General features: G+C 47.5%; 3 protein-coding genes across 3 annotated transcripts in view; 2 read left to right on the top strand and 1 right to left on the bottom strand.

The window, feature by feature from the left end:
* LOC104323071 (olfactory receptor 51E2) overlaps positions 1-19346 on the top strand; it is a 47904-nt gene extending 28558 nt beyond the window's left edge. Inside the window, exon 2 of the mRNA XM_069807888.1 lies at positions 18908-19346. Within this exon, the coding sequence (XP_069663989.1) occupies positions 18908-19346 (439 nt within the window). The remainder of the gene's footprint in view (positions 1-18907) is intronic.
* FHIP1B (FHF complex subunit HOOK interacting protein 1B) overlaps positions 1-24869 on the top strand; it is a 421115-nt gene that overhangs the window by 231828 nt on the left and 164418 nt on the right. The window lies entirely within an intron of this gene.
* On the bottom strand, positions 11148-12222 carry LOC104324679 (olfactory receptor 51H1). Its single transcript, XM_009928962.2, has one exon. It carries the CDS (start codon positions 12220-12222, stop codon positions 11266-11268), a length of 957 nt encoding a protein of 318 aa, XP_009927264.2. The 3' UTR covers positions 11148-11265.

Genomic DNA, 24869 nt, shown 5'->3' with positions numbered 1-24869 from the left:
TCTATTAAACATGATGGCTGAGGTGCTGCCTCCTGTTCAGGAAGCCTCTAAATTGATTGCTAGATGCTGGGACATGTGCCAAGGGAAGGATAAACTGTAAATTACCTTCCTAAATGGCCATTAATAGCCACTCTTCAAGGCTGGACGGCAGGATGGAGGGAGCTTTAGTTTGATCTAGTAGAATAGTTCTTACGGTCTTCAGAGCAAACAAGCTTTAGCCAGATGTCTTTATGTTGGAAAGTGAAAGTTCCGTCACAGCTGGCCATGACGAGCACAAAACTCAAACGTGGTGTGACGGGTTTAGAGCGGCTGAGATGCCACAGTGCAGAGTGAACGGAGGACCTGGGAGGCAGCAGGGAGAGGAAAGTGTCCTGCAGCAAAGCAAAGAGATGCTGCAGCGATGGGAATAACCAGGCTGCAGGGCTAAGACAAAGTGTCATGGGCTGAACTGGAAGGAAGGGAACCTGAGGTTAGGCAAGGGGTGGACAGTGAAACAGGTCGGCATGGTCATGGCATCACCACCACAGATGGTTTTCCTCAATGTGTCTCAGTAATGGTTTCAGCTGAGCTGATCCTGTCTCGGGGCAAAGGCACAGGTGAGATACCCTCACCAGGCCCCTTTTTCCACAGCTCTCCAGAAAAGGTATAACCTTTAATCTTTTTGGATTCATCCATCTGTGGAAATGACACGGTATCTCTTTCCCTGCTTTACTCAGCCCAGCTGCATGCACACACTCATCTTTCATGCACCCTGGCACATTTAGTTTTTTCCCTTGGGACTCTCTGCCACCATTTTACTCTACATATCAGGCATTTTCCAGCGTCACTCATTCACCCTCCTGTGCTGAGACGCTGCAGACAAACTGTGTTCAGCAAACCTGTATCTGTGCAGCTGGAAGCAATGATTTGGTTTGCAAACTGCAGCATCACTGCTAGGAACTGCCAGAGAGAAAAATTTCCTCGTTACCTATCTTGCCTGTGCTGAAATGATAACGTGTTTCTAGCATGAATGTCGTGCTTGAAGGTCCTCTCAAGACCCATGTGCTGAGCAGCCTGGTTGTATGCATGGCACAGAGAGAGGGGTTGCATAGGGTCTGCTGGGACAAGGGAGTGGCCTGGAGACGAAAATGTCTGCTTGGGGTTATCCAGCAGACCTGCAGCGGAATGAGAAAAAGGGCTCAGGCTTCCAGCAGCCACTATAAAATGCCCAACACTGACCTTGCTTGAATCACCCCCATACCTATTTTATAGTTGTCCTGGTTTCAGCTGGGATAGAGTTAATTTTCTTCCTAGTAGCTGGTACAGTGCTATGTTTTGAGTTCACTATGAGAAGAAGGTTAATAACACACTGATGTTTTCACTTGTTGCTAAGTAGTGTTTATACTAAAAGTCAAGGATTTTTCAGCTTCTCATGCCCAGCCAGCAAGAAGGCTGGAAGGGCACAAGGATTTGGGAGGGGACACAGCCAGGACAGCTGACCCAAACTGGCCAAAGGGATATTCCATACCATGTGACGTCATGCCCAGTATATAAACTAGGGGCAGTGGGGCTGGGGGAATCACCACTTGGGGACTAACTGGGTGTCAATCGACGAGTGGTGAGCAATTGCACTGTACATCATTTGTACATTCCAATCCTTTTATTATTACTGTTGTCATTTTATTAGTGTTATCATTATCATTATTAGTTTCTTCTTTTCTGTTCTATTAAACCGTTCTTATCTCAACCCACGAGTTTTACTTCTTTTCCCGATTTTCTTCCCCATCCCACTGGGTGGGGGCGGGGTGAGTGAGTGGCTGCGTGGTGCTTAGTTGCTGGCTGGGGTTAAACCACGACAATAGTGTAAGATAAATTCATCTTGTACCAGATATGCTCAAAATCTTATGATTCCCACTGATCTGTGGCTCAAGGCTCACCCACATGCACCAAGCTTCCTGCAGTGATGTTTCCATACTGTGCTTCCACAAGTCATTCTTGCTAGTTTTCTGCTTAATCCCTTTTCCCAAAAGCATAGGTATTGCATGTGTATAGGGAAGGGTGTCAGGATCTGTTCATCTGTTTTCCCATCTTAAAAAAAAACAAAACTGCTTTCCCAGAACTACAGCTAAGGGGGAACACAAGCCCACTTGGCACACATCAGTCTATTTGCTGGAAATGTTTATAATTTGAGCCTAAGCCAGTCCTAATCATATTTACTGTACAGGCCAGAGTTCAGTGTGTGAGTACTGACAGGAGTGTGAGAAGGGATGGTGAGGAAGGAAGGGGAAGGTAGGGGGGCTTGGTCCTCCTGTGTAAAAGCCTTTACAAGACCCTGTTCAAAACGAGCACGCTCATAACATTTATGAAGGTAATGCTCACTGGAGATATGCAAATAAAGAAGACGAAAGTGTTTAGGAAGATCCAGGAGAACAGGAGCACCATTGCTACCTGAAATCACCACACTGGCACCAATTCTGGCTTCCTTCTTTTCTCCTAGTGAGGGATTCCACCGTCTGTGTGTCCACGTACAGGTCTGAACTGGAAGGTGAGACTCAAAGGCTGCTGCTGTGGAGGTTTCACCTCCCACCATCCCAGCAGTGTCCCTCAGGGTTGCTCCAGACTTTGCAGATCCGGGGCAGAGGAGGAAGGCAGGTATGTCCCCCATCCTCCTCTGCTTCAAAAAGTTTCAAAAATGCAAGGGCTGTTTGATCATGCGCAGTTTTCTTTGGCTCCAGTGGCTGTGTTGAGCTGGACAAAAATATCCCAGCTGCCTGGAAGGAGAGATTGCAGCCCAGAAGGGATGTCTTTTCCTTGGCAGGCTGTCCTGCCCACTTGCTACCAAAGGAGCAGCTGACTGCGTTGGCACCAGCAGCTCTGACATCACCAGCAGTGACGCAATGTTTTTCCAAGCCAGCCATCTACTGAGGCTCAAAAATAGCACTGAGGAAAAGAGCTCGGCAGGACCTGGACTTGGACCAGCTGCTCTTATGACAGATTCCCCAAAGGACCACCTGACCCTGGAGCCAGGCAGCTCTTCTGCTTTGGGATGTCCCTTGGGCCTTAGCATTAAGGGGAAACCCTCTCCTGCTGAGCTCCAGGGATGAGCTCGTAGCACCAGCTAACCACCCAGGGGAGGTGTGATGGGTTAGACACGTAAGATCCAGTAGCTCCTTGCAGGCAGCAGCTCTTGCTGGTCCCTGCTCTGTGTGTGTGTTGAGGGTTGTGGTTGACGACGGTGGAAGTGGTGGGGTTGGGACTACAGTCCTGGCCTGAAAGGTGTGGGTAGATGCTGGAGAAGCATGCCATGGGGCCAGGCTTTGATTGTGGTGGGAAGTCGTAGAAGCATAAAATGATAGAATCATTTAGGTCGGAAAAGACCCTTAAGACCATCGAGTCCAACTGTTACCCTAATACTGCCAAGTCCACCACCAAACCATGTCCCTAAGTCCTAGGGAAGGATGGAGAAGGGGCTGGAGAAGGGACGCTTTGGTCAGGCTCCAGTTTGGGGTTGCAGTAAGTGCATGAGGGACTTACATGGGCAGGACTCAGGTCAGGGGCAGCTGTGCATGTGGACAGAAGGGAGGACAGATGAGTCCCCTAGACCCTCCCAAACTCTCCCAGGTTCTGTTGTACAGCTGTGTTTCTGTATTTAGTGTTCACCACCTTGCTGCTCATACGTTTTTTCAAGTGAAAACCCTCATTCAGTGGTTGTTAATAGAAGTCAGTCTTTTGCCAGAGCACTACAGTCTCCAGCTCTATTATCCATTCTAAAGCTGGTCCACTTTAACTTCACCACCTTATGAACACCAGGGTGACCTCAACACAGAGCTTGGAAGAAATTAGAGAGGCAGACAGTGCCACTTCACCATGGTCTTCTGCAGGGAGTAGAGCAGTTAAAATTGTACGAACACTTTTAAGCCTGTACAACTACAGCTCGTTCAGGTGCTAAGCCACCCAGACTGCTTCAGCAGAAAAATAGTGTCTTTAATCGAAATCATCAAAAAAACCCTGGGTAAAGTGAAGTGATGTCAACCAATTTCCTGTGCTGCTTTGAGTGACACACATGAGATCCTCGGTCACCGGCGCTCCAACCTGCAAAAGTGAATGAGCTCTTGTGCAGGCAAACATTGACATATTTAATGCCTGACTTGGTACATCAGGTAAATAATACAATGGGGGGATTCAGAAAATGCAGAAAGGACAGGGAGTCCTGTCACAAAGGCAGCAGACTCTGCTTTTAGTGTGCACAGTGGAAAATCAAACAATCCCAGAGAAATCTGCAAACATCGCAAAGCCCTGTATTTCATTTTCCTATATTAAGCAAAGCTGGTAGATAGAGGTGATTCAGAGACAACCGAGAGGTGAACGTAGGTCAGTGTGACCTGCATATAATTTGCTAAAATACAAACTCAAAGGAGCATCATGTACAGCATGTCCCAGACCTCCACCAGCAGGATAACATTGTCTGAAGGCTGTAAATAACAGCTGGGATGCAATAAATTTACCCTGATGGGGAAGGAATGTCGAGGTAAAGCTGTGAAACTTGCTGCCGGTGTGTGGCCTCAATGAGAGCGGTGCCTGATCCCCAAACTCAGAGGTGCATGCTGCAACTCTTAGACAACCATTGTTCCTTAGGGAATTTCTTACAAGCATGGTTTCTGCCTCCTCGTGCTCGCCATCCACAGCACAGCTCCACGAGGAATGGCTGGCAGAAGGAGAGGGCACAGGAATAGCTGTAGAGAGACCACTGTTTTGCCAAAAACAACCAAAAAAAGTGTGCATGGAAAGTACACTTTGCTTTTAGGTGCATCCCCAAGTGCCTAAAATGGTATCAAATGGATCCAGGCACTTGCTGGGGGCAGGAACAGCCATGGTCTGCTCTGCAGGAGGATTTCCTTCTTAGAAGGAAAAAGACGACTGGTGCCAATTAATTAATTCAAAGGGTTTCCGGGTTGCCTGGCCCCATCTGGATCAAGGTGGCTGGATCGTGGTGCAGGCATGCTGCAGGAATTTTATATTTGTCTTCATGCCATTTCACAAGGTTTAAAGAGACCGAAATTCCAGAATATCATTTTGAAAAGGTTGAAAAGACTTCGGGGCTTGATCTCATCAACATATTTTGTATTCTGTAGGTTGAAATAGTTTCATTCTGATAAGGCCAAATGTGTCCATTCACTTTATCAGTCTGCTATAATGTCATGATTTTAAGAAGATATCACAATGGGCATCTCAGTAACAGCAGTGAGGAAATGAGAGCAGAGCTGCGAGAAGAGACAGTAACAACATTACATTGCTATTCTGCAATGATTTCTTCAAAATAAATCACTGTGACATCATCGAACTGGTTGAAATTCAATCTGGCAATTGAGAAAATGTTATCAGATGACTCTGCTTTAAAAAGAGACCCAGGGAAGAATCAAGGGGATTTGATAATTGGCATATGAGTAACTGATGTTGAATGAAGTCAGAATCTTGTTTCTGTTCATGCATATACAATTTTTTGTTTGTTTGTTTCACAGACCGGTTGTATATCTGAAATGGTTTCTCAAAATAGGTGGGGTGGAAGCAGAGCAAACATGCAAAGGAGAAATACCAGTGTAACCAGAGATGCAATTCAAAGGATTGGAGGGAAAATTTCCATTAGAAGTTGCATTCATAAATCTTCCAGTTCCTTTGAGAATAACATTCGCTTGGGAAGCGATTTTGTGACCAAAATTCTGCTTTTTGGACAGACTGGTTTACTGATCACCTGCAGAGCTGCCTGGTGTTCCTGCTGACAGCCCTGGGCACACGGAGGTGTTTCCCCAGCCTGTGCACAAGCACGAGTCCCTGCAGGAGACAGGGAGGGGGGGAATCAGGGAAGACCGATGGGAGAGGGGCTGGTTTCAGGGCTCTGAGGCACTTGTCCTGTAATGGCCAGCATCATCACAGAGGTTGGAATATGAGACACCACAAGGACTGTAGGGCTGGCCACAGCGTAGCATACTCAGGTCCCACAGGTTGTTGGCCTTTATGCCTAAAGAGGCCATCTTCTCTGCCCTCAGGTTTTTAAAAGAGTATTTAACAAAGTCAAAGCCTGAGAGGACAATGCAGGTATCTCTGGATAAAGTCACTGCTCCTACTTTCTCCATTATCAAGGTCAGGAGGAATGAGGTATTTCTCTGAGGTCATTAGTCTGATGAATTCACTGAAGAGCACTGCAACAGGGACACACAACCAGCCTAACGTCATTGAGGAAGAAGGAGTGGGCAGTGCAGGCACTGAAGGCAATTTCCATGGAATTAGACCAAATCAGGCTCAGCGTGGCTGGTGCTATCAGAAAAGGTAGGACTGGATCTGTGAGGACTTGCACAAAAGACAAAATGTATATGGCTGCATGGAAGCATCTCTTCACCTTTGCAATACAGAGGATGTAGCTTCTAGCAAGTATAAGGTGATCAGAGCACAGAGGCTGGACAGAAATGTCACTGCCGTACATCAGGATGGATGTTTGATGATTAAAGATGCTGCTGTTGCTGGGCAATAGTTTCTGGACACTGTAGCCCAGAGTCAGTAATGCAGTACCCTGCAATAGAAGCAGAGATTAATACCTAACCAAGTGCCCTAGGGACCATCAAAGCCATGATGCTACAGTTTTATGCTGTCCATTCTGTGCTAATCCTATAAATCATAGACAATTTGGTCAAAAGGGACTCAGGAGGTCATCTGGTCCATGCCTCACACTGAAGTGGGTTCACGTGTTTCTAAATGAGGCTGGATAAACTCCCCCTCTCTGCAAGAAGGGACACAATGGTAGGACCAAGAGCCATAGGACTCACCATGCTTAACCAAGGTGCTGAGAGGAGGAGGAGGAGGAAGAAGAAAAGGATGTGGGAGAGCCATCCCCTGGTGACAGTGGGCATGGGCTGGTCAGGTCCCTGTGTGATCTGATGAGGCCAGCCTCAGCAGCCATAATGCCTCATTTACTCCCACAACTGGAGACTAGGATCATTCTGCAAATCCTGAAACCTACCCAGCATAACCCACCTTGAGCTTCTTGAAGGACACTTGTGGGGCAAAAGCTGAGGATTTATTCATGCATGACCTACAGAGCTATGAACACCTCCAATGGGTCACACCCACTGGGTGAAATTTAAGATGAAGTGTTTGTTACCCAGGATGTGGTTTCGCGGGTAGGATTTAGTTCGAAGTTTCCTTGTTTGAACCTACAGAACATCTCAGCTCGCCTTAGAGCAGATGCACTCCACAGCTCCATGGACTGCATTGACTCACCACCTCTGACTGTCATGGGAGCTTGGACCCCAGGCCCACATGTAGTCCCAAATTTGGGACACTGAATGCAGACCTGAATCTAGGGAAACCCGGGAGCTGGATTTTTGGAGTTTTTCCTCAGCACTTTGAAAAGCTGTATGCCCTTTTATGGTGTCCCACTTTGTGTACTTAAAACGTCCAATTCATTTTGGCCTCAACCGTGATCTACTTCATTCTCAAGGTTGAGATTAATGTATGAAATCTGTTTACACGGAGCTAAAAGCAGCTCTGTCTGGCAATGTGCAAACATATGGATAAGGAGGCATAAACAGAGGATTTTGTGGACTTAAACTAGGTCAGAACATTAGTCCATGTCCAATTCCAAAGATAAAATAAACTTTCCCAATGAACGTGTAACCCTTCTCAGGATCTTCCCATTCATGTTGATTTACTACAAAGTTCTCTGGAACTTAACAGGACCTCACAACAGTGAAGTCCCAAGATGCATAAGCAGAGGAGTTGGATGGTTGCTACTAAAATAATAAAAAGAAAAAAATATCTCAGTGGTATGCATCAGAGTATCCCAGATCTGACCCAGTTTCAGAGCTTATCTATAGACTCTAACTTCGTAGTTAGGACCCAGTTTTTATGTCTTGCAGAGCAGATGAAGCTTTACCAGTTAGAAAGCTGTGCTGCTGCAGAGTGGCTTCCCCCTTTCTTGGAAGAAAACCCCTGTGAAATCTGTTAACACAACACCAAATGAATCTGTTGCAAGGGCTGTGCATGGTTAGCTATTTCAGTAGGAAAGTCGCACACAGGACTAAAATGTGAGATGGGTACAAAACACAGATGTTGACCAGAACAAGAAGCAAGTGAGGCAGTGTCTGGACATGGTTTATTTTCACATCCCTGTGTAGCATCATCAGAGCTACTGTACTTACCAGGCTGTGGAGGTGCTGCTGTGAAGTAGAAGTTGACAACTTGCTCGGATTGCTGGCAAAGGGAAATTTTTGTGATGGCAAATGTAGTATGTAGGTACAGGGCTAAGCAAATGCAGATAAGAGAAAGGGATCGACAGGTGGAAAGCACTTGTCGAAAAATTGGTATGTACATTATTGCTTTTGGCACCGTTGATGGAAAGTCAAACATAGAAAAGCAAACAGCAAACATTAGGAAGACGCGTGGTCCTGTCAATTATTAAATGAAGCCAGCAAACTGCTGTGACTCAGAGACAGCTGGAGAATAGCTGGGTTTAGGGGGAGCTGCAGGTATGGCAAATGCATGCAAGCCTCAAGGTAGCACATTTCATATTGCAAACCTAAATCAACAGGCAGCAAGGTACCTGGCCACATTACTCTGTAAAGTGGGTGAGATGTGTTTAGGATAATTACAAATTAACATTACTATGGATATCATTACTCAGCATCACACAGACCTTTCAGGGCTGCAATGCATCAGCTGCGCTCTATCCTTGAGTGAAAGGCCACCTTCAGGAGGGCTGGGAAGCTCCATTAGTGCCAGCGGGACAAGTTGTCATATCACCTCTGTCACTGGAAGTAGATGAATGGGCTGGTTGGGGCTGGATGACTCGGGGCTGCGGCATCAATTGGCACTGCTTGGCTGAAATGAGGGAATCTCGTAGTTTCACCCATTTGTGGATTTTGCCTGTGAGGCAACTGGTTCCAAACAGCCACCAGATTTGTCAGCAGCTGACATGCTTCAGCTGCAATAACCTCCAAGGGAACTGCTCGGTACCTCAGGGAATTGCTATCTACTGTCCACGAGCTGATTACAGCGACATTTGCTCTTCCCCACGGCTCGCCCACTCTGACTCGCTAGATTTAGCAAAACATTCAAGCACGAGATAAACTGCTTCTTCATGTGCTCACACAACAACATGCCTGTGGTTATTGCACAGCGTAACACTGCTGAACACTCACGTCTTCGTGGTTAGGTTCCCAGCTTCTGACCTCTTGTTGGCAGATCGGAGCAGCTTGACAATTTCAGCAGGCGCAAATGGACATGCACAAATTCCCTGTCTTCAGGCATCTACTTTACAGACCCCTGGAAAAATACAGGAGAGAATTCTGGCAGCTTTCCACCATGAGATGAGGCCCAGAGTCTGCGTGTTAAACACTCACATTTGCCTTGCATCCACCTTTATTTTTGCACGGAGTACATCTTTCCTCCTGCAGACACCAGTCCTTTCCCAGCATCTGACTGACACGACACTTTGCAGCACACATAGCAGCACCCATGTATTCTTGCTGGTTTTACTGCTTGGCACCTCCCAGTGACAGTACCTGAGAGACAGTGGAAGAGACAGAGCATTTCCTTCCCCTGATGAAAAAGAAAAACCCAGGTACAATTTTCCCTTAACTCTCTCATGCTTGCCAAAAAAAAGCACCTAACTCCCTTTCACAGCACTGATCCTTGCCATTTGGATTCTCCATGACAGCAGCTAGGACAGCTGGGAGAAGCTCTCAGTACCTTTGCCAAAGCAGCTTTTGGAACTGTAGGGAGTGGGTGGGAAACAAATAAAAAACTAAAGAGAAATACCGATTTTTTTTCTCACTGCCAAAGCTCTTCAGCACATCCCTGCAGCGCAGAGCATCTCCCAGCTTGCTGGGACCTGCTAACAGATGGCCAGGGCATCCCAAGCTCCAGTCCTGATCCTGACCTTGTAGATCTTCTTTGCACAGCTGGACACTGACCCTGCCAAGTGCCTGCCCTGAAATCAGTGGTTTCCTCTGCCTTCATCCCTCCCCAGCATGAGTGCTGCTTGCAGCATCACTGCAGCACACTCTCTCCCATGAGATGGGGGCCACTGCCCCCTCATCTGCAAGGTCATGGTTTCTCTTTCTCCTCCTTTTCACCCTGCTTCCTCCTTCTTTGACCACCCAGCTACTGGGATGAGCTGAGATAGCCCAGAGAGGAAACCAGCCCATGAGGAAGACTGAAGGCACCCATTTGGGGCAGAAAGGGGCAGATGGTTTGGTATCACCCTGCAGACATGACAAAGTCACAGGGATTTGGCTTGCAGGGAGGATTATTTTACACAATGACAAGGGTGGTTGATCAGGAGGTAGATTGCATTGGGACAGGGTGGAGGCTCCTCTAATGACAGCCTGACACTCTGGAGGGGACAGCTCAGCCAGCCCGGGTATGAAGCATGTCACTTATGCATCACGTGCGTCCCTAAGGAAATGTGGCAATATACAAATAGCACGACGTGTTGCAGGATGTGTTTGGACTGCATTGCGTGCCCATTACATCCTATACCTCCATGCCAGACCAACCTACCCTCATTTGAATCATAACCTGGGAGGCGGGGAGAGATTTTTCATGATGTTCCCATAAGAGTTATAGGCAGAGCAGATGATATCATGAGGCAGTAAAAATCATACACTCCCCTTGCAGATCCTGCAACAAGACTGGACTGTTTTCTGCGTGTGTGTCCTTGGGTTACATACAGTCCATAGGCCATTAGTTCCTGTCTTCATAACTGTAAAGATGTGAATCACATTATTTGTGTAATGAAAGCTGAGGAGTCTCATATGATCACATAACTCTGGAACTGACACTTTCATATAACGGATGGACATAGGGATGTTGCAATTAAAAGCACAAGTCTGGCAACACTTTTCAGAGACCATAACTGCTGTTAGCAGTGAATTCCTCAATGAAAGCCTGCTCTCAGCAGTCTTCTCTGTCCCCACCTGCAGGGGACAACAGCTTAATCACATGGCCATACCAGCTCTGCCTGCCTGCAGACTTTCTGAGAAATGGGGCATCCCAAAATGGGAGGTGGAATAATGTGAATGGCCATACTCCATCCCTCCATGGAGAGGAAAAGAGCTGTATTGCAGAAGAGGTGACAGGTTTCTCCCAAGAAGTGAAGGCATATGAGTGATTTTCTCCAGGAGATTATATTGCCCATGAGCACTATCATCATCATGATATTGCTCATGAGCAATACCAGTCTGGGGAGGAAAGGAAGGAGGAGACTGGCTTTGGGGCATTGCCACTCTGGGACTAGACCTGCTGCTGGGTCCCTCTCTGGCAGAGCAGGATGAGGATCCGCCTGCGGATCTGCTTGGTTTTCCAGCTGTACACGAGTGGGTTCAGGACAGGCGGCACCAGGAGGTAGGCATCAGCCAGGAGTGTGTGAGTGAGGGGGGGCAGGTGCTTCCCAAACCTGTGGATGATGGACAAGCCAATCAGTGGGATGTAGAAGATCAGGACGGCACAGAGATGAGAGATGCATGTGCTAAAGGCTTTGGCTTGTGCTTCCTTGGAGACAATGCTCAAGATGGCCCTGATAATCATCATGTAAAACAGGAGGATGGTCAGGGAGTCCAGTCCCTTAGTGAGTATCACTGCTGTCAGCCCATACAAGCTGTTGACCCTGACATCCCCACAAACGAGCCTCAGCATGTCCTGGTGCAGGCAGAAGGAGTGAGACAGGACACGGGGCCTGCAAAAAGGCATATTCTTAATAAGGACAGCAACAGGTAGCACCACACAGACGCCCCGCATGAAGATTTCCCCCCCCACCTTCATAATCAGGGAGCTCGTCAGGACAGAGGCATAGCGCAAGGGGTAGCAAATAGCAACGAAGCGATCAAAAGCCATGGCCACCAGGACCCCAGACTCGATGGCAGAGAAGGAGTGGATGAAGTACATCTGGACAATGCATGCCTCGAAACAGAGGGAGGTGGACTCGAACCAGAAAATGGCCAGCATAGTGGGCAGGGTGGAGAGAGACAAGCCTAGGTCTGCCACAGACAGCATGGAGAGGAAATAGTACATCGGTGTATGGAGGCTGTGGTCTGTCTTTATCATCCAGAGTAAGGTGCAGTTCCCCAGGATCATGAGGAGGTACAGGCAGCAGAGAGGCAATGCCATCCAGTAGCTGCTCATTGGAAGACTGGGAATGCCAGTGAGGATGAAGATCAGGGGGCTGGACCCAGTCCTATTGGAAGATGACATCTCACACACTGATGGTCCGCGGGTCTGGAAATAATAGTGTCTTGGAATAAAAGTCCTGCTATGAGACATCCCACACACCCCAGCTGCAACGGTGTTGGGAGGACAGGCTCCCAAGAGCCAAAAAACCCCTATGCTGCTGCCCTCATGCGTAACCATCACATCAACCAAGGAAAAGCCACAGCGGATGAGTCCCAGGATCATTGCCTGGGCTGTGCACAGCAACAGGTAACGAGGAAAGAGCAGTGCAGCATTTAACGTGTCTCCCCTAGCTGTAGTCCCCAACATTTATATACCCAGAGTTTTGGGAGATTCGGTGCGTAGCCCATTGGGACATGCCTGAAAGCTTCTCAGCAGCGCAGGTAGGACCACAGCCTGGGGCCAGGGTGCTCCTGCCTGGGGAAGGAGAAGAGGAGGGATGGAGACCTGGAGGTCAGCCCCGGGAATGGGGCTGACTGCTCCCTGCAGCAGAAGGAGCAGCCTTGGCCATGCTGGTCTATGCAAGGCTGAAGCACCTGGACAGGCTAGGGAAGGGGGGATGGAGGGGGAGAGAGATGAAGGCAGAGAAAGTCAATGTTTGTGCTGAACTGAATGCAGTCAGACCACAAGAGATAACGTCTCACTCTGAGATGAGAAGTAGCCCCATTATATGTGACTCTGTATTGATTTCTTCCCTTTTTGTTTAAGTATGGCAAAATGTATAATGTTTTAGAGAGCTTTATCAGCTAAACCTGCAAGTCAATTAACCAAACCAACCCTGATGGAAGGAAAATGGATTTGTGCTTTACAGCTGCCAAAAAGGTTAAATGGAAAGGAAGAAATTCAGAGGCTCAAATAAGAATGAGAACCTGAAGTGGTGTTTCGTCTGCCTGAGGCCATTAGAAAACCCAGCAGCAAACACCAGGTCTCTATTTAAGCACTCTGGAAGCTGCCTGCTTTCCTGGGCAGCTTCACTGCCCCAGGAGCATGGGTGATCAGCTGCGATGCTCAGTGACAGGAAGCTGGGGCAGGCGTGGGAGATTTCCAAAGAAATATTCCGAACAGGCTTCTCTGCAAATGCAGTTAAATATAGTGCAACTTAAAAGCACCAGCAGAACAGCTGGTGGTCACAGCAGCACATCCTCAGCTCTTGCCACAGTTGATCAGGGAAAATGTGCTTGTCTCTATTTAGCTGGAAATTAATACGTTTTGGATAACTGAGGAGCACAAGCTGAGTAAGATTTGTCCCACAGTGCGTCTGCACACACATGCACACACTCTGAGACCTCATCTGCTATCAAAAAAAAAAAAAAAAAAAAATCAAGATTTTGCATAGCCAAAGGGTCAGGCCTGAGATGGCTCAGAAGCTGTCAAACACCTGCTTCCCTGTTCAGGGGAAACTGTCACGTAGGGACAGAAGTTAGAGGTGACTGCCCCTGGGATGAGGGAAAAAACCTCTCTGAAACTGAGCCAAGCAGTGTGGGAGAGGGAGAACTGGGACAGCAAAAGAGGTAACTGAGGGTGTAAAGAACCTAAAGCCGAGGAGCTGAAGACCCCTGCTTTGCTCCTGTGGGGAGCAAAGTCATCATACAAATGAACTTACATGTTCTATTCATGTAACACTTGAGAGAATGAGGAAAATTTTTAATTATTGATCAAGACCAATGTTTAGGGTGGCTTTTCATATCAAGCCCATCTGCATATATCAGATCAAAATTAATATTTAGCAAAGCAATTTGCCATCTCAGCACTTTCTAGCATGCCAGTTTGTTGTTTCTGCCAGAGACTTTTGTAAATTCTTGTTTTGATGCAAGCCCTCAAACAAATTGTTCTTGCAGGGGAAGAACATCTCTAGTCTGTCATCTTCAGGCAGCCCATCCCATACTTACCCCAGGTCACTGCAGAGGGCACGGGCTGGGGACCAGGAACAGCCCTGGCCACGCACGCTGCTGCAGGCAGAAAGCTGGAAAGCCGTATTTAAGCCAGCCAGAGCAAACCCCATGGGTCTCACCCAGGGAGTCACAGCTGATTTCTTTGCTCTTCAGGGGGTGTGAGCACCACGGGACTGCGTACAAGTAGGTTTTTCTGTCTTCTCTGAAAAAATGGCAGAGTGCAAAAATGGGAGTGAAGGAAGCTTTGGGGCACAGGCTGTGAAAAAAAAAAATTGACAAAAAATGTGTATTCAGAAAATTCCCCAGTTTTGCCCTGCTCTGTGAAACTTTTGCATTCTGGAAAGTGAAGAGACCCAGCCCTGGTGCCTTGCACCCCCTCCATGCAGCTCCCCGATTTATGCATAGGTACACTTTATATTTGTATATGTGTATACATCTCATTTAGATAGATAGATAGGTAGGTTAAATACAAGGAAACAAGAGCAATAAGAAAAATCCCTAAAAGGTTCCCAAAAAAGAGCACAAACCAAAGGAACCAGCCAATGGATTCATAAGCAGAAACTTTATTTTGAGAATTTTTTTTATTCTGTGATGAGTTTCACATAGAGACGATGGGTGATGGGGTACGGAGATGGAGGGTCGTGGGGTGCTCCCTCTGTCCCCAGTTGTGGGGAGCCTCCAGCTGCCTGTTCCCCACCATTGATGGGGTACAGACTGGGACCCTTTGGTCAACACCCTTGCAGAAAGCTGTGACACTCTCTGGCTGGTGGTGAGGAGGGAGAGCACCAGAGCATGGCGTGGTCCTATGGTGTCCCTGTCCGGGCTGCGGATCAGAGGAACTCCTTGCTGAAGGTTGCTATGGATCCAAATTATTTACATAAGTTCGAAAGGAGATTGGGAGACTCTTGGAAGAGGGATTGCTGAGGGCTGCCTAAAGCAGACCAGCCCTCTCCTGAAACAAAAAAAGCAGGACGCTGGAGGAGAATTAAGGGGCATGATCAGTCACCCCCCACCAGTTTTGTACCATCTGCCGACTTGCTGAGGGTGGACTCTGCTCCATCATCTGGGTCATTAATGAAGTGGTTAAACAGTACTGGCCCCAGTATTGACTCACTAGTCATACTAGTGACTAGCCTCCAGCCAGATCTTGTGCCACTGATCATGACGCTTCGAGCAGGGCAGCTCGGCCTCTTTTCTCTCCTGGGTCTCAAGGAGCCTGTCTAGAAGGTGAATATTTTGGTGTGGTGGGGAGAAGACCAAGAATCATTTCATGATGCAGAGCTGCGTGTACAGATAAAATCACCCAGAGCAGCCAAGTTCTTCCAGCATGGTGCTGTGCCCCAGGGGACGGATAAGGGTGTCCTATAAAACAGAGCAGCCTGGGGCTTGTCCCATGTCAGCAGCACTGAGCCTGGCCGGGACACTGTTCTGCAATGAGAAGTGCAGGTCTGTGGGTGCCTTGGGAAGCTGTTGGGTTTTGACGTCCAGGATCTCCTCCATCATCCACGTGTGACCTCTCTGTGCTCTTGCAATCTGGTTTTATCTGAGGTTCATTCTGCCATCTGCAGCACTGCGCTTTTTGTGATTGTCAGGATTTGTCCCAGACTTACCCCAGACTGTCTCCAAACACCAGGAGCCTGAGGTCAGACTCTGAGTTGCTGCAGCTTAACGAGCTGTGGGTGTCAGACGAGCACGGTCATTCCTCAGGGGCTGTGTTACCTTTCAGACATGATGTAGCTCAGCTCTCAGTGAGCAAAGCTGAAGCCAAGCAGAAGTTCCCAGCGTTTTCTGGGGGTTAGAGCAGTCTCTCCAATATTTGCTGCAGCTCAGATGATGCAAAATACCCTGAGAAAGGCTCTGACTGCTTTGCTTGTCAGGCAGGGTCTTTGTCAGGACTGTGGGAGGAAAGAAACTATTCCCAGAGGGCATTTTGTGAATATATTTATCAGCTTGAAATTTCCCTGTTGTTGCCATAACATACCTTGTGCCCTAGCTGAGAGCACAGGGATGGGAGACATCTAAATTGACAAACTATACTATGAACACAAAAACTACACAATTTAGACCAAGCAGAAACACGCTCACTTTGGACTTGCCAAGGCAGTTTTTTACCCTTACCCTCAAAGTCCCCTGGAACTTAAATTTACAGTCCTTACCCTTTACTGGGACTTCTGTTCTGTGTAAGATAACATGTTTACTTGCAATGGGACAAAGCATTTACCACCACCTCCTTCTTCCACAAACACCACGTGTCTGTGTCTGTGATAGACCCTATCAGGAGACCTTCAGGAGTGCAGATGTTTTCACCTGTGGCAACTGTTCAGCGCCTAGCACGATGGGGTATGAGTCTGTGAACACTGTTGCGAGTGGTAATAGTGCAAGTTGCTCAAGGGTTGTACTGGGTATTTGAAATACAGAGACCGTTTTCCTTCCCTGCTAGAGTCAGTGCAAATATTTGTACTGGCTTCAGTGAGGTAGGGCTGAGCCTAAGCCAGGAATTCAAAGCAGGATATACTAATGTTTCTCTATGCTTCATACTTGCCTCTAAATTCTTGTTGCCAATTATAATAGCATATTTGATAAATACTGTTCTTCACTTCAAGGCTTAGGAGCTCAAGCAAATCTGCATGGAGCTTATGTCAGCATTCAAGAACATCAGCTTCAGGGCTGCATTTTTCCCCCTGACAGGTTTCCCAGGCTTGGAAACTTCTCACCTCTGCTCTGTTTCACTGTAAACCTTGGCAATGCCTCCTCATCTTTTATGCAATGAGAGGACTGAAGCCCATGTACTATTTCTTGGCCGTGTTGTCCATTGTTGTGTCTGCCTTCAGGTCGTATTGTGCTGGGAATATTGTGGTTTAAGTATAGGGAAATCAGTTGCAGTGCTTGCTTCCCTGAGATCTTCACCCGCTCACTGTTGCTCATGGAGATGTCTATGTTGCTGCTGATGGCCCTGGGTAGCTTTGAGGCAAACCACAACCTCCTGCAGTACGAGTCAATTTTATCTGCTTGAGGTATGACCATGGTGGGACTGGTGTTCATGTCCTTGTTGTCTCTCTCAGGAGAGAAAGTGCCTGCAAGAGGCAAAACTGCAAAAACTGGCAAGTAGATTTTTATTTTTAAAATTTTTCTACAATACCATCAGCCCCTTATTGTGGCCCACTGTGATGTGCATTGGTAAAGTACAGAGCACTTCTCTGGAGGTGTGTCCTTAGCTTGAGCCACGGACCCAGCCTGGTTGGGACACCAGGGGAAAGTGAAGGTGGAAGATGCTCTGCATGGGGCAGGACAGGGTGTAATGGTAGAGAAGTGCTTGGGGCCGAGAGGTGCGGAGGAGTGGGGGGTTCCTAGGGGGGGATCCTCACTGATAAGAGAAGTTGGGAGCTGGTTCACTGTGCAAAAGGGACAATGGAGCAATAACTTCTTCAGAGGGTTTGTGATGTTTGATTTGCGGCCGAAAGCAGGACTATTGAGGGAAGTCTAGGTGAATCACCCCCTCATCATTGCAGGGCAATGGCACAGGACAGAAAAGCAGAAGGGAGGATTTTGCCAAACATAGGAATTGCTCAGGTCAGTTACAGGGAGCAGGTCACCCTTAGTACCTAGGTGATGTTTCATTAACAACAGTTATTTTAAAAAATGACCAGGTCAGAATTTCTTCTGAAACCCACATCACTGTCCCTGTTGCTGTTGTCTCAACACTCTGAGCAGACCCTGCTTTACACTTTCAACAGCCAGGAATGTCAGTGTCTCCAGCCCTTTTGCAACCAAACCAGTTCTGCAGCTCCAGTTTGCCTAAGCCACAGTCAGTGCCTTTAACTCTCAGATCTCTCCTTTCCCCTCACAGCTGCACAGTTTGAAGCACAAAGAGATGGAGAGTCTTACTTTTCACCCACTGACGTACATGTTCTTAATGCACACACTGGTTCCTAAGCAAGGCGCATCATCACTATCTTGCAGCAGTGAGCTGAATGGGTTTAAATACACATAGTTTAAATAAACTGTGCCCCAAACAGCAGTTAGGGAGGGGACAGCAAAGGGCATGACTAGTACATGAAGTAGTCCTGGTGATGGACTCATCCCAGTTGCTTCTAAGGTAGATAATAAATAACCCACAGAGTACTGCTAACCTGCTTGCGGTCCTATGGGCTGTACCAATACTGTATCAATAGTTACCAATGCAAACTATTGTCTTTCTTGAGTGTCAAGCACCTTAAGAGAGGCATGGTCCCTGTTGAAGGGGCATTTCCCTTGGCAAAGAGATTCTTTGCATGAGTGTGCCTTCTTAATGTGTATAAATACCTGATGGAATGGAGTAACGAAGACAAAGCCACATTCTTCTCAGTGGTATCCAGTGAAACAACAAGAGGCAATGGGCACAAACTAGAAAAAACAGGGAATTCCATTTAAATGTAACAAATATATATATTATTTTTTTATGATGATGTTTATCAAACACTGGCACAGGTTTCCCAGGGAGGCTGTAGAGTGTCCATCCTTGGACATACAAAAACCCGAGGTATACACGGTCCTGGGAAACCTGCTTCTGTGTGACCCTGCCTGAGCAGAGGGGTTGGCCAGGATGATCTCCAGAGGTCCCTGTCAGCCTCAGTGACTCTGTGACTCCAGATAGCAGATACACCTGTTTCACACTATAAAAGCACTGCTCTGTTGGTACTACAGTGCAGCTTTTATGCTAGTAATGAAGTTTCAGTATAAAAAAATAAACACCCTTAATGTTCTAAGACTTCCAGAGCATCACCTGGCTCCAGAGGAGAGACAGAACCAAGTCCTCCTCTGCCCCTTCCATTCTGCAGCTCCCGGGTGCTGTCACACTCCTTCTGCCTGCACCAGGACGTGATGAACCTGGCCTGCGCCAACACCACCCCCAGTGTGGTGTACGGCCTCACCGCCATCCTGCTGGTCATGGGGCTAGACGCCATCCTCATCTGCCTCTCCTACATCCTGATCCTCAAGGCTGTCTTGCGGCTGGCATCATGGAAGGAGAGGCTCAAGGTGTTCAGCACCTGCGTTGCCCATATCTGCGTGGTCCTGGCCTTCTACGTGCCCCTGATTGGGCTGTCCGTGGTGCACAGGTTTGGGAAGGACCTGGCTCCGCTGGTCCATATCATCATGGGGAACATCTACATCCTGGTGCCTGCTGTGCTCAACCCCATCATCTATGGGGTGAGGACCAAGCAGATACAGAGGATCCAGATTTCAATTAAAATTTCTGATGACAGAACTGCCCATTGAACTGCACCCAGCTCTTGACTTTTCTTGGCTTAGCTTTGGGGATGCGGAATGTGCTTCTCTTCTTTGACTATGCAGCATGCTGCCTGAGCCCTTGGCAGGCTCTCAGTCACTATCACAACACAAATAACAATAATTTATGACTGCAAATTGTAGAGCAAATATACTTTGTGCAGCAAGCACTAGTACTGTAGTAAAAGACTACACAAGCCTGGCAGGTTGATGGCTTTATGGATGCAGTCAGAGCCCTTCAGGAATCAACTTTTAGCTGGAACTTGTTCCTTTCCTCACAGTGTATCCCAATGCATCCCAGAAAGACACTGGGACAGACAAAGAGTATAAAAACACTTTCACCTACTATTAACTTTTTCACTATGTCTTCTTCTTCTTGCATTTATTCACTGCCTATAATTTAGAAAATTATTTTTGGAAGAAACAGATAAATACCACTTTGTGGAAGCAGAAATCTCTAGCACAAATCTGATTAAGAGCTTCATTTCCTGAATTAGGAACAAATTAACTCATTATCCACACAGCACAAAGCAAAACAATATTTGTAAACAGCAGCTCAAGATATTTGTGAGGAGGTGTGCTGGGTGTAGCTGGCAAGGTTTGGGTAGTGGAGGGTGCTGCAGGGGTGGCCAGGAGGGAGGTCTGGGGCTGCCCTGTGCCCAGCACAAGATGGTTCCAGCTGGATCAGTAACAGGCCCATCATGCACCAAAGCTGAGCCAGCCAGGTGTGTTTGTGGTGTCTCTCTGAAAACTTATTTAAGAAAGGGCAGAAAATGTCAGACTGAGAGAGGAGTGAACAAAAAGAGTGAGAAACAGCAAGGAGAGCACCAAGGTCAGAGCAGTAGGAGGTGCTCCATGGTGGTAGAAGCACTCCCACTGAAGGGACCGTGGACAGTGGAGGACCCACACCAGAGCAGGTACTCCCCAAAGGGACTGCAGCCCATGAATAAGCCCATGCCAGAGCAGATAGACCCCAAAGGGACTGCGGCCCATGAATAAGCCCATGCCAGAGCACATAGACCCCAAAGGGACTGCAGCCCATGAAGGACCCACACTGGAGCAGGTTCACCCCCAATGGGAATGCAGCCTGTGGATCAGCCCATGCTGGAGCATTGGAAATGAGTGAGAAGGTAGTGGCAGAGAGAAACTGCTGTGTACTGACCCTGACCTGCACCAATCATCACCTTGCTGAAGGGACTGAGTGAAGCCTGTGGTGATAACGAGGAGAGGAGTCTGGAGTGAAGAAGTGACTGGGTACCACTTAAGTTTTCAAGGAGTCATCAGTCCTAACTCCAAGATGCCTATTCCTGAGTCGGGATGGACAGTCCATAGCACAGCATTGTCTATGCAAAAATAGGGCTGTGTTTTGCCTCAGTTTTAATGAACCTATACTGAATTTTACTGTCCAGTTTATCAGTTCATCATTCAGCTTTGCAAAGTTCTCATATAATCCCTCATCTCTACTACTTCGAGTATAGTGGTTTCATAAAAAGCTTCATAACATCCCAATTCACATCCTTACCTAGATCTCTGATCAGTAGAAGTACTGTTCCATGTAGCATGATTGAATCATGGCAAGAGTGTGAAGCCCATCAAGTAAAAAACATGATCGCCATTGGTCAGATATGAAATTCTCTGGTGCTTATTTGGATTCAAGACATCTCTCCTTCCCTGGAGCAGGTGGAGAAGGCAGAAGGTGGGCCCCCAGCACCATGAGGCTGGCACAGTCCTGACAGCCTCCTCTCAGGATGTCTCTGATTCTCCAGGACCCCCTGAGCACTGCTGCGGGGGCTCTGCCAGCTGTGCACAGAGGCACAGCCACAGCTGGAGAGCGGATCTCAGGTGAGGAGGACTTCTGGTTTGACCCAGCACAGGCACTTTTATGAATTCCCAGCTTAAACTAAGAAAAAAATCATGCATCGTCAGAATTCAAGCTGGGTTTCCATCCCACAACAGATCAGGACCTACATCAAGGCTTGGTTCAGATCCTCTCTTTCCTCCCCCCTCGCACAACTCGTGCACCAGACTCCCTGGGATGACTCACCAGATTCCTGACCAAGATGAGTAAGCAACAGCTCCTCTTCTCCAAGGACCTCTGGCTGTCCAGCCTGCTGAGCAGACTTCAGAATCTGCTCTGCAGCTGGGGAGTTTATAGCCAAGCTGGGTCCTGGGAGGTTTCACAAACCAGTCAGCAATGTCAAGTCATTTTCCCTCTCTCGTCTTCAGCTCCAGAAGACCAGGATTAACTCCTGTCTCTCAGAGCTGGAAGAAACCCTTGCTGCAGAAGAAGGGAGGCAGGGCAGTGATTTACCTTCTCCCTAAGCTGCTTCTCTTGGCCAGAGCCCCAGGAGACTTTCTCTGTCTCTTTTTACAAAACCCAAGCAATTAATTACTGCCACCATCTCTGGGAGGCCCATCCAACCACCAAAAGTGCCCAGCATTCCCCAAGATTTCTTCTCTAGTTCTACCAGAGGTCTCATCCTGGCTGGGTGGACTTCCCCCACCTTCTGCCTCTCAGTCACAGCACTGCGAGCGAGGTTCAGAGACCCCAGGTAGGGGTAAAGGATGCAGTAATCTCAAAGTGGTGTTCAGTGGGCAAGGTGTGTCACTGGTTCACCTCTGCATTATCTAGAGCGAGCCTCCACTCAGGTCTTCTTGTTCCTGTTTGCACTGTGATAATGACGAGAGGCCTCAGAGCAGAAAAGCCGCCCCATTTCAGGCACACAAATGCAATACTTTTGCTTGTAAAGGATGGGAACCCATCCGTTGGATTATACAGTGGGACTGCATCTGGAGCAGCAGGCTGCCTGGCAGATCCACATTTGGCTTACATGCTGAGGGAGTCCTGGTGTGAGATGGCAGCTGGGAAGGGCTTTCTGAAGAGGTCCTTTTCAACACAGATGCTGGGTGCCCACCCAGTGTGGTCCCCAGCTGTTCTGGCCTCTCCCTACCTCTGTGGTCAGACGTCCCTGGTCCCTTGATGGCCAGGTCAGACTCTGGAGTGGGAGAGAAGGTATCGCTTGGCTGTGGGGACCCTATCTGTGGTAGGGCAGGAGTCAGGATGGCTTCCCATCACACCGATGGCTCCATTCCCCCCGATGCTGCAAGAGCTGCTGAAATCACACATCAAGGCAGCCCTGTGTGCCACATCAGAAGCAGGCTGAATATAAGTTGGATACCCGAAGCCACCAATGAATTGTATGTTGAGAAACATGAACGCAGGGAGAGCCCAGCCGATGGAAATACATGTCTGAAAGCAAAACATGTCTCCATGGGTGCGTGGCCAGGAACGGCATATGGAAGAAGAGGGGACAAAAAAATAGACCAAGGAAGCAAGGAGTTTCTATTGGGAGCAAAACAGTCTTGACCTGGGGATTTTAACTTCATTTAATTTATGACAAATTAACATAAACTTTTAATAATTCACTCATGCATTGAGGAAAAAAAAAAGAATAAAAAATATAATTGGAAAAAAAGAATTAAAAATGTAATTTAAAAAAACATTTAGGGAAACACCGTTCCTCCCCCTTTCCCTGATTTTTCATCACTCCAGCATCTCTTCTCCCCTGTCCTAGTCTTAACTCCCCATGTTGTTGCCACGTGTTGCAGTCCTGCCCTCCCAGTCCCTTTGGTGGGGTGACAGTGGTGCAGGAGGTCCGGATCAGTGCGTGGCTGTTTCCTTCTACTGCTCCTTGGTCCTTATTTGCTCTCCTCTGCCCCAGCTTGGGTCTCCCATGGTCCCCCAGTGCTGTCCCTGCCTCAGCGTGGATTGCCTCCTTCCAAGAGCATCTCTAACCATGCCATCTATTTGTCTGTAGCGAAAATGCCAGCAGAAGCCACAAGGCCCCTTAAACTGATCTTCTCCTCCTCTCCAGTCTCTACAGATTTCTCCTAGTTTTGGTTCCTTTCTTTTGAAGGACCAGTAGCCCAAGGGGCCAGCACACCCATAAGTCATTGCTCTTTGTGTCATGTTTGTAGTTGCCAGACTGAAACAGCTGAAAAACTGACATTGATCCCAGATGTGGTGATTATCTGAACGGCTTCCTGCCCTCCTTCCCCAACACCCCTCTCCCTAAATACCGTACTGATCATCTGTGGTTCATACATGACCTCCACCCTCAGAGACTGCCAGGAAATACCTAAATTAGGTCCAAAGGATCAGCACTCATTTACAAAGCATTCACTAAAGTTCATGGATGCTTCAGGATCCTCAGGTGAAAGGTGACATTAAAATACAGCCCTAAGAAACCAGGCTGCTATCTCGTGCCCCAGAAGGAGTGCAGTGACACTGGATCCAAATCCAAAGCAAGTTTTATACCAATAGAATTAAGCCTGAAGGACACATGCACCTTTGTGTGTGTTTACCAGGAGAACAGCTAGTCGTGCTCAGAGGGATATCTGCCCACCCAGAGATAAAATCTTCCCTCTTTATGGACCAAAGATCTGTTTGGCACTGCTTAATGCTGAAGCAGACATAACCCATGCAGTGGGAAAGAGGAGTGAATTTGTTTACAAACCATTGCTATTCCTGGTTATTCCCAGGCAGCAGTTTCTCCTCTGTGATGATTAGTATCTCTGAAGTCCCAGCAGTGAGTGATTGAGGTAATCAGGTTCCTTAAGGTGTATAAATATTTCCATGTGGGTTCTTTTGGCATGTTGAGGAGTTGCCTGGTTGTTGAGAGAGAAAAAGTATTTGAAGATGATATAGGTACAGCCGGGGTCACATCCAAATCATCCAGGTGAGCTGGGTAGACTTTTTTTTTTTCATTTAATCTGGTGTTATGCCAGTATTTTTAAGCATAGTGCCAAGTTCTTAGCCAAGTTCAAATTTTAGCCAGATCGGGGTCAAATATAAAACAATCTATCCAGAAAAGCTACTAGTCAGATATGCCAATACATCTAAGTGAAATTCATCTCTTACTGAGTTAATGAGCTACTTCATTACTTCTAGATATCCCACATTAAGTGAATATTGTGGTCGAGAACTGCCAGTCATACACCTGCAACCTCAGTTTTCTTCCTTGCATAGGTTAATTACAACAGTGCTAATTATTTGCCTGCAAGCTGTGCCTTGGTTAAATCAACTTGAAACAAGCTGTAGACACATAGGTGTAACCTCTGCTAACCCAGTCATCTGTGAAGACCTGCAATTACCCGATCATAGCTCTAGTCCTGTCCTTTTTGCTTGAGCAAACCTGAAGAGGATGGCAAACACCACAAGGAAGGTAATAATTTGTTCTTCTCCCTTACGGAAAGGACAAAAGTCATGAGCTCCAGTGAGACATAGGCTTGACGCTAGGAAAATGCTCTGAAATGAGTGATTTGGGGAAAGTATAGTGTTTCTGCAATGGGAGATCAGGTTGTGCATGTATCTATCAGAGGTTACTTTTGATCTTATAGTGGGGAAGGGGTATGGACTGGATCATTACTCTAGCTCTCTTAAAACCCAAAATTCAAGGGATCTTTTTTTTCATGACAGGCTGTATGCTGATCAGGAGTGCAGGATGGCTGTTA

Source organism: Haliaeetus albicilla, chromosome 20 (assembly GCF_947461875.1).
Source record: "Haliaeetus albicilla chromosome 20, bHalAlb1.1, whole genome shotgun sequence".
Classification (NCBI taxonomy): Eukaryota; Metazoa; Chordata; class Aves; order Accipitriformes; family Accipitridae; genus Haliaeetus; species Haliaeetus albicilla.
Note: the sequence above shows the minus strand (reverse complement) of the source record. Positions and strands in the feature narration are given on the sequence as shown.